The sequence below is a fragment of the Aureococcus anophagefferens genome (genome assembly GCF_000186865.1).
Source record: "Aureococcus anophagefferens unplaced genomic scaffold AURANscaffold_1, whole genome shotgun sequence".
Classification (NCBI taxonomy): Eukaryota; class Pelagophyceae; order Pelagomonadales; family Pelagomonadaceae; genus Aureococcus; species Aureococcus anophagefferens.
The window spans coordinates 2,247,396-2,256,689 of NW_008705561.1; the positions used below are offsets into that span (position 1 = coordinate 2,247,396).

Sequence of the window (9,294 nt, forward strand, 5' to 3'; positions counted from 1 at the left end):
CGGGCCCGGCGCCGCGAAGAGGCTCGCCGACGGCGGGAACGACGACCGGAGCACGTTGAGCGAGAACGCCGTCGACACGCGGACCGTCGCGTTCATGTTAGCGCACTCGCCCGCGACGTTCCGCGTCGCGTTCGCGAGGGACGTGAGGCGCCAGGCGTCGGCGCCGACGCCGCTCGGCGGCGTCACGCCGACGACGACCAAATCCACGTTGCCCGCGAGCACGGCCGGCGCGAACGCGAGGCACGCGCGCCGCGCGGCGCCCGCGTCGCGCCCGACGGCCTCGACCTCCGCGTCGGGCACCGTGACCGTGATCTTCGCCGACGCGCCGAGCGCGCCGACGGCGTCGCCGATCTCCCGCGCGCCGTAGCTCAAGAGCCGCACGCGGTTCACGCCCTCGCGCCGGAGCCGCCGCAGCATCGGCCCGCGGCCGCTGCTCGGCTTCGCGCGCGGCCGCACGACGACGCCCACGTTCTCGAGCACGCGCACCTCGCTCCAGCCGCGCGACGACGCCGCCGTCGCCCAGAGGGCCTGGACGAGCAGGAGCCGCATCGTGTGCTAAAAAAGATCCGCAACGGTGCGACGCGCCGCGCGGCTGCGCGCGTCGCGCAGCTGCGCTCCGCGGATGGAGCGCCGACGCTGCGCGGTTGCGCCCGCCGCGCAGCGGCTGCCGGTCGGTCGCCGGCGGCGCACGGCGGCGGCGCGACGCGGCGGCGCGTCGCGCGCGGCCGGCTGGCTGGAACTTCGCGAGCCGAGCAAAACTCAAGGTCACATCAAGGAGCACTTTGCGGCACAAAGCATGGCTGAGGTCGAGGCAGAGACGCCGATAGACCCGTCTAACGCAGCGTCCCAGCAGCTGTGAGGCCGCATTCGAAGCGGTCATCATCGCTGGAAAAAAAAATCGGGAAAAAGCAGTAGCCGAAGCGCGCGAGCGAGCATATGGCAGCGCTCTCCGATGCCGCTCGCCACAGCTCACAAAACCCGATGGCAGCGCTCTCTGAAACGCCGCTCGCAACCTTCGACGTGGAACCCGACGGGTCGCCGCTGCCCGCGACCGTCGCCGAGGCGCTGAAGCGCGACGGCGCCGTCGTGCCGCGCCTCGCCGACGGCGACGGCGCGCTCGCGGCCTACGTCGACGACGTCGAGCGGCGCTACCGCGACTGGTTCGCGCGGCCCGAGGGCGCCAAGGAGCGCGACGTCGCCCGCGCCGCCGCGGCGAGTTCCTACGCCGCGGACCGGCGCGAGTGGGTCCACGCGGCGTCGCCGGACGTCGCGGCCGCGCCGGGCGTCGGCGCGGGCGCCGCGACGCTCTTCAAGCTCTGCCGGTCGCTCGCGCTGCGCGTGCTGCGCTGCTGCGCGCCGGGCCTCGAGGCCGTGAAGCGGCGCGACACGTCGGTCCTCGACGCGTTCTCCTACCGCCCCTGCGAAGCGGACGAGCCCCGGTCCATGGGCCGCCACACGGACCCGGGCCTCTTCACCGTCGCCGCGGCGACGCACCCGGGCCTCGAGGTCGCCGCGGGCGGCGGCACCTTCCGCGCCGCGGACGCGCGGGCATACGGCCGGACGGCCTTCGTCGTCCTCGCGGGCGACGCGCTCGAGGACCGGTCCCGCGGCGCGTTCGCCGCGACGGTGCACCGCGTCGCGCCGCACCGGGGCCGCGACCGGCGCCTCGCCTTCATCTTCGAGCTGCGCCGCGACGACGAGGACCGCGATTTTATGGAGTAGCATCAATTTTACAGGGGGGCGCGACGCGAAGGCGCGCGGCGACCTAGTCCTCCTCGTCGTCGGACCCCTCCTCGTCGTCGTAGTCGTAGTCCTCGTCGTCGTCGTCGTCGCAGGCCTCGCCCGTGAACCAGAGGACGGCGTGGGGCACGATCTGGTTCCGGAGCGCGAAGGCGAGCTCGACGTCGTTGTCGATCTTGTCGCGGGCCGCGTCGTCGAACTCCTCGCCGTCGCCCTCGTCCTCGTCGTCGTCGTCGGCGCTGGGGAGCTTGATGGATTTGAAGAAGTGGAAGAAGGAGGGCTTGTCCTCGAGCTTGGCGACGACGCGCGTCTGGCCCGCGTTCTTGCCGCGCTTCGACTTCTGCTTCTTCTTCACCTCGTGGACGCACAGGTTGTCCTTGGCGTCCTTCCACGCGATCTCGCAGCCCGTGATCTTCTCGAGCTCCGGCTGGCCGTTGGCGTCGACGAGGTTCGGGATCGCGTAGGACTTGGTGAGCACGGAGTCGGAGAAGAACGGGTTCTCGGCGAACTCGAACTCGACCGTGAAGCCGGTCAGATCCTCGAAGTCGGCGCAGCGCACGTCCACCAAGTACTTGAGCGCGGCGACGTCGGGCTCCTCGAGGAAGTGCTCGAAGGCCTCGTTGCGGCCCAGCGCGGAGAGCCAGAAGTCGGGCACTCCCACGATCGGGCCGTCGGCCTCGTCCGTCGTCGTCCCCGCCTGCTCCACGGTCGCGCGGTCCTCCTCGCTCAGCGCCGGCTCGAGCTCGCCGCGCACGATCTTCGACCGCTCGCCGTAGATGGGGTCGATCAGCGCCTTGTACTTTTGCTCGAGCGCCGCGCGCTCGACGAGGTACGCCTTCATCTGCGCCTCGCGCTGCTCCTCGAGGGCCTTGAGGCCCAGCACGCGCTGGAGCACCTCCTTGGGCAGCGGCGGGCCCGCCATCTCGTCGTCCTCCTCCTCGTCCTCGTCGTCGTCGTCGCCGCCGCCGGCCCCGGGCGCCGCCGGCGGCGCGAGGTTGAACGAGAAGCCGCCCGCCGGCGCGCCGCCGACGGGCGCCGCGGCGAAGGAGAAGCCGCCGGCGCCCGGCGGCGGGGGCGGCGCGTCCGCCAGGTTCACCTTCGCGAGGTCCTCGTCGACTGGGGTCGCGGCCATTTTGCTGGTCTCGATCGCCGCTTTTTTGTGGAGCTGATGTTGCGGTGATGCCGCCGCTGCACCAAAGTTGACGCCACGCTGCGCCGGCCCACAGCATGTAGGCCTGCAAGTTTACGCCGCGCCTTCGCCCGCGGCCGCGCCCTCGCCCGCCCCCCCGCTTTCCGCGGGCAGGAGCGCCCGCTTGGGGTCGTCGGGCGCCTCGGCCGGCGTCGTCTCGGCGAGGGCGCCCGTGCCCGGCGGCGCGTTGCCCGCGGCGTGGTAGAACGCGATGGCGACGGCGTTGACGCAGGCCACGGCGAGGAACACGGCGCCCGGCACGGCGGAGTCGTAGGTGTGCTGGTACAACACGAGGAAGACGTAGTAGCCCACGAGCGAGGCGACGGTGCAGAGGCCGTAGATCGCGCCCTGGAAGCGGCCCTGGTCGTGGTAGGGGATCTCGTTCGCCATGGGCCCGAACGCGATGGGCAGCACCGCGTAGCCCACGAAGAAAAAGGGCACGCCCGCGAAGAAGAGCGCGGGCGTCGTCACTAGCCCGATGAAGACGGACCCCGCGAGGCTCACGAGGCCCAGGCCCGCGAAGGTGTCCGCGGCGCCGTAGGCCGGCACGAAGACGCGCACGGCGACGTAGGAGCACGCGGGCGCGATCAACGTCGCCTCGAAGAGCACGATCATGATGTCCACGGACCCGAGGCCGAAGACGTCCTCGCCGTAGTACAAGACGATGGACTGGCAGCCGTAGATGCCCACGGCCAGGGCGAAGGTGCCCGCCGCGAGCTTCGCGATGCGCGGCGTCCGGAAGAACAAGCCGACGGATCGCCGCAGGCCCTTGAGCGGGTCGTGCTCCGCTTCGGTTTGAGACCCGCTGCGTCGGAAGCCGGGAGCCGCCGCGTCGGCCTCGGACGCGTCGCCGTGGCGCGTCTCCGGGAAGCGCGCGAGCAACAAGCCGGCCACGGGCAGCAGCAACAGCCCCGAGCACGCCATCGCGAGCCGCAGGCCGACCTCGTCGTAGAGGAGCTCGCCGAGCGCGACGCCGACGACCATGCCCAGCACGGCGTAGGCGTTCAGCAGGGCGTACTCGGACGTCAGCGCCTCCCGCGTCAGCGTTTTTTCCGGCGGCCCGTCGCCGCCGCGGAAGAAGGAATAGGAGAGCCGCGCTAAGGCGTAGTCCGACTCGCCGCCGGCGATGGCGTCGAACTCGCCGCGCGCGACGGTTTCGGTGACGAAGTCGACGATCGTCGCCTTGACGATGGCCGACGTCGCGTCGAGGAGCCCCATCACTAAGCCGCAGCCCAGGAACACCGTCGGGTTCGGGAACGCCGCGATGACGGGGAAGCCCAAAATGTCCACGGCGACGCCGACCATGAGGATGGGCCGCCGGCCGGCGACGTCGCTGAGGGCGCCTAAAATCGGCGTCCCGACGAACTGCGCCAGCGCGTAGCAGATGGCCCAGTACGTCGTCAACGTCACGGACCGGTCGTCGTCGTCGTCGTCGTTGCCGTAGATCTTCTTGCTGACGAAGAAGGTGTAGGTCTCGGCGAAGATGCCCCAGGACATCATGATGCAGAAGAACCAGGCCTGGCCCAGGTGCCGCCCCGTGGCGACCCCATCCGTGCCGACGCCCATGGTCCAAGCTCAGGGAAGGGCTGCCCAAACCATGGCTGGTCCTCGTCAGGCAATCACGGCACGCTGAGAAGTTGAGGTCGGCGCAGCACTCGTTGAGCTTTACCTTGCTCGAAGTTGCACCTCTGCGTCGGCTCGCAATGGCTCCGACCATACCAGCTTTGCTGGCCCTGAGCTGCATCGCGGCGGGCTTCGTCCCGACGCAGGACCGCCGCCGCCCGCTCGCGCTCGCGGCCAAAACCGTGGCCGACATCGTGCCGCCGCCCGAGACCGTCAAAAACACCTACTGGTGCATCCGCCACGGCCAGTCGACGGCCAACGTCGCCAACGTCATCTCGTCGGACCCGGTGCTCGGCAGCGCGTCCCACGAGCTCACGGAGCTCGGCAAGTCGCAGGCGCGGTCCGCGGGCGGCGCGCTCTGGGCGTCGCTCGAGGAATTCGACGGGTCCGTCGACCTCGCCAAGCTCGCGCTCTACAGCTCCAACTTCACGCGCGCGCGGGAGACGAGCCACCTCGTCGCCTTCGAGGTCCAGCGCTTGGCGCAGCTCGCGGCGGGCGACTTCGAGTGCCCGCCGCTCGTCCGCGTGGGCCTCCTCGAGGGCCTGCGCGAGCGGGGCTTCGGCGACCTCGACGGCGCGCCGACGGGCGCCTACGACGACGTCTTCCGGCGCGACCTCGCGGACCCCTTCGACGGCACAAGCGGTGTGGAGCCCGTCGCCGACGTCTGCGCGCGGCTCCGGCGGCTCGTCGACGTGCTCGAGGAACGCCACGCGGGCGACCACGTCGTCCTCACGGCGCACGCGGACACGATCCAGATCTTCCAGACCTGGTTCGCGCGCTGCGACGTGCGGTCCTTCTCCTCCTACCGCTTCGCCAACGGCGAGTGCCGCCGCTGCGACGACGCGGGCGAGTGCCTGCCGGAGCCCGCGCCCATGGCCTCCCAGGCGGGCGGCGCCAAGTAGACTCGAGCGTCGATTACAGGGTCGGCTGGCGGACGAGGGGGCCGAGGCCCGGGGACCCGACGCGGCCGGGCGCGGAGCTCGAGGTGCCGAGGGCGCCGTCGCGCTCCGGCTCGCCGCCGCTGTTGAAGCGGACGATGGCCGGGGCGGACGCGCGGCGGGGCGCGGCGAGGCCCGGCGCGCGGGCCCGCGTCTTCGGCGGGAGGCGGACCTGGTGCTTGAGGAAGAGCGTCCGCTTCGCGATCATCGAGTCGAGGACCTCCGGGAGGTTCGCGAAGGAGTCGAGGAACGCGTCGCGCTGGACGAGGAAGCACTCGACGGGCGTGAGCGTCCGCACGGTGACGAGGGAGCTCGCGCGGACGCCGAGGAGGCAGAGCTCGCCGAAGGACGCGCCGGGCCCGATCGCGACGCGCTCGCCCGGCGTCTCCGCCGCGGCGCCGTCCGCGTCCGGCGGGACCTCGAGCTTCTCGGAGGACCGGCGCCGGGGCACCTTGGGCGCGCCGGGCCCCAGCACGTCGCCGGGCCGCGGCAGGACGCACTCGCAGCTGCCGCTGAGGAGGATGAAGAGCGCGGACGACGGCGACCCCGTCGCGACGACGTCCGTGTCCGGCTCGAACTGGATGGTGCGCACTATCGCTAAGATCTTCCAGAGCGTGCCCTCGGGGAAGTTGGAGAAGAGGGGGTGCGTCTTGACGAAGGTGTGGAGCAGGTAGGACGACACGGCCTCCTGGAGCTGCGGCGCCAAATTCTCGAGGATCGACCGCTCGTCGATCGCGGACCGCGTCGCGTAGAACTGCTTGAAGAAGCGGCGCGTGCGGCGCCTTAGGCTCATCTCGAACTTGTAGTGGCGCATCCACGAGCTGAGCTGGTCCATGCGCTCGAAGTAGATGACGGACTTGGCGTCCGCGGCCGTGACCATCGACGCGACGGTCGCGATGATGTAGGAGTAGAAGGCGACGCCGATCATCATGGCGAAGATGGCGTAGATGCGCTCGGCGTCGGACTCGGGCGTGACGTCGCCGTAGCCCACGGACGTCATCGTCGTGAACGCCCAGTAGAACGCGACGACGTACTGGCGGAACCAGTACCAGTCGTCGGGCGACACGTCGCGGGCCCCCGGCCGGCCGTCGGGCACGTAGGTCTCGAGCCAGCCGGGCCCGGACACGGCCATGAAGCAGGCGAGGAGGTGCGCGAGCACGAACGACGCGACCATCATCGAGAAGCAGCGCACCGCGAACATGGACGACGACGACGCCATGAAGTCCTCGACGGAGTCGGCGAAGGCGCTGTCGCGGTCCGTGAGCTTCATGAGCTTGGCCAGGCGCAGGAGCTTGGAGATCTTGAGCACGCGCGCGAGGCGGACGATGCGCGCGCCGCTGCCGCCGCTGGAGCTCGACTTCGCGGCGAACATGACGACCTCGATGACGGGGGGCATGGAGCTCACGAAGTCGAGGGGGAACCAGGACTGGAGGTAGGCCGTGCGCGCGAGCTTCGGGTCCATGACGAGCGCCTTGTCCTCGTTGACGTAGCCCGTGCGCATGTTGAGGCAGATGTCGACGAGGAAGACGACGTCGACGACGCGGTTGATGGTGCCCAGGGGCGTGCCCCAGGCGAGGACGGCGTCGGGCAGGAAGCTCAGGCTCAAAGGCTCGACCATGGTGATGTAGAGCAGGAAGATCGCGATGAGCAGGTCCCACGCGACGCGGCCGTTTCCCGTCGGCGAGATCATGGGCACCCAGCCCCGGGGCTCCTCGGGGAGCACGTTCGCGTCGGGGTCGTCGTGGCCCGGCACGACGCCGAAGAAGAGCTTCGCGCGCTCCACGTTCCGCCCGTACCACCGCTTGCTCCGCGACGACTCGATGCGCGCGTCCGTCGTCTGCGCCGTCAGCGCCGAAGTCCGGACGCTCGTCCCGGGCGACGTCACCGCGGTCGCGAGCGTCGACGACGTCGGCACCTCGGGCGAGTCGCTCGCGGGCGAGTCGTCCCCAGGCTCCGCGTCCTCGACGGACGCCGCGCCGTCCGAGTCGCCGCCCGAGTCGCTCCCGTCGTCGCCGGCCTTCTCGTCCGACTCGTGCCGCAGGGCCTCCGACGCCTCGCTGAGCACGTCGGCCAGGGCCCGGAGCTTCTCCCGCGCCTCGGCGACCTCGTCGCCCGTGTCCGCCTGCGGGGGGGGGGCGCGCGGTCGGCGTCCGGGGGCCGGGGGATTCGCTCTTCCGCCGAAGAACGCGAGCGCGCGCGCGCGCGACGGTCGAGGCGGGGGGGGCGGGGCGGACGGACGCCGCGGGACGCACGTCGGGCGCGAGCGCCACGACCAGGCCGACGTTCGCCAGGGAGGCCTCTAAAGATGTGAGCGACGTCGTGAACGGGCTGACTGTTAGCGCATTCGCGACGACGTCCCCGCTGCTCGACTTCGTCCGTCGTAATAATGCGTGCGCGACGCCGCGGCCCTTCGACCCCCCGCTCGACTGCTTCTTTTTCATCGCGCGCGACGGCATCTTGGCGTCGCGGGGCGCGTGCGCCGCAACAGACTGTTATACAGCGTCGCAAGCTCACACGGCTCGCCGCTCCGGACCTCAACTCTTGGATTCACGGTTTCGGCATCGAGCCGCCCGCGGACGAGTCCGCCGCGACGCCAGGAGTCCGTAGTTTCCCCACTCCGAAAGACCGAAGGCTCGATTTGAAATCGACCCCCCCAGGCGCGTCAGTTCCGGGCCCCGCGGCTCCTGGGACGCACCCCACCGGTAGGGCGCGACCCCCGGGGGTCTGAGGAGTCGCTCCGTGCGTTTGTCCCGTTTTTTTGCTTCGTGTCCCGTACTCGTCCTGCCGCTCTACGGTCGAACCATCGTTTATCCCCGGCAGGACGTCGAGTATCTGGATTAGTTAGGCGCTCGAAGCTGCTATGGCAGCTGATGGAATCTCCACCTTAGAGGGCCCCGTGCTCCTCGAATATGCAGCGACGTGCAACGATCCCAGCGGCTTTGAGGTCCGCAAACATGTGGGTGAGGCACATGAAAAGACGCGACATCCGGACGATTGCGAGGTGGCGCAAACGGGCAGCCTCAGGGGGTGGAATGGGGCGCGGCAGCTTCCCCCGACCCGAATTTCGGTCGCCTTCGAGTCACAGAGCGTCGGGAATCGTTCGTCATGAGGGCGATCAGATGCCCTCGCGGCAGCCCTTCGGCTCGAGCCGATTTGATCGAGATCACCTCACCGGCTCCGGGAGGCGCGCGGCGCCGCGGGTGACACGGCGCTCACTGCGCAATGCATGCGGCGTTCGGGCCGCGGCAACCTTGACAGGCCACTCGGGAGGGACATTCCAGGCGGTGTTTACTCGAGATGCCGCGGCCCGCTCGAGCCCTGGAACTAAGTTGGGCCTCTCGTCGGTCGCCCCCCACCATTAACGGCCGTTCTCGTCATCCACGGGCTGCCCCGACGCGAACTAAGTTGCTCGCCTTCGACCGATGGTCTTTCCCGAGCGACTCGCACCCGGGCCCGAGGCGCGGCAAGGTCCACAGACCGAGCGCCGCGCCAAGTCCTGGAACCGCTGCATCGGCTAGCGAAAGACGCGTTTTAGCCCAGATCTGACAAAACGAGCAAAGCCTGGGGGGGCTGATCTCAGATCAAGCCCGAATCGCCGACACCTGTAGGTTCGCGTCTAGGCGTGCGCGCGCGGCCCCGAGCAAACATATCCTAGTTAGGCTAGTAAAAAAGGCGACCGTTGAGACGTCGATGTCGGTGAGACGATCTTGGCTCCTGACACTCCCGGGAGCACGATGGACCTTCGGGAGGGCAGCCGCCCGCCGCCGCTCTGGGCCTACGGGTCCGAGGAGGAGGAGGAGGACC

At 70.2% G+C, this 9,294-nt stretch overlaps 2 protein-coding genes across 2 annotated transcripts; both read right to left on the minus strand.

The window, feature by feature from the left end:
* Nucleotides 1–1,765: 1,765 nt before the first annotated feature.
* AURANDRAFT_18958 (hypothetical protein) lies at nucleotides 1,766–2,662 on the minus strand (the record flags this gene model as incomplete). The annotated part of the gene is made up of 1 exon (XM_009034358.1): nucleotides 1,766–2,662. One exon carries the CDS (start codon nucleotides 2,660–2,662, stop codon nucleotides 1,766–1,768), a length of 897 nt encoding a protein of 298 aa, XP_009032606.1.
* Nucleotides 2,663–6,364: 3,702 nt separating this feature from the next.
* Nucleotides 6,365–6,622, minus strand: AURANDRAFT_18921 (hypothetical protein; the record flags this gene model as incomplete). The annotated part of the gene is made up of 1 exon (XM_009034357.1): nucleotides 6,365–6,622. A coding segment is annotated over one exon (258 nt), but the record flags the coding sequence as incomplete, so codon positions are not given.
* Between the last annotated feature and the right edge of the window lie 2,672 nt (nucleotides 6,623–9,294).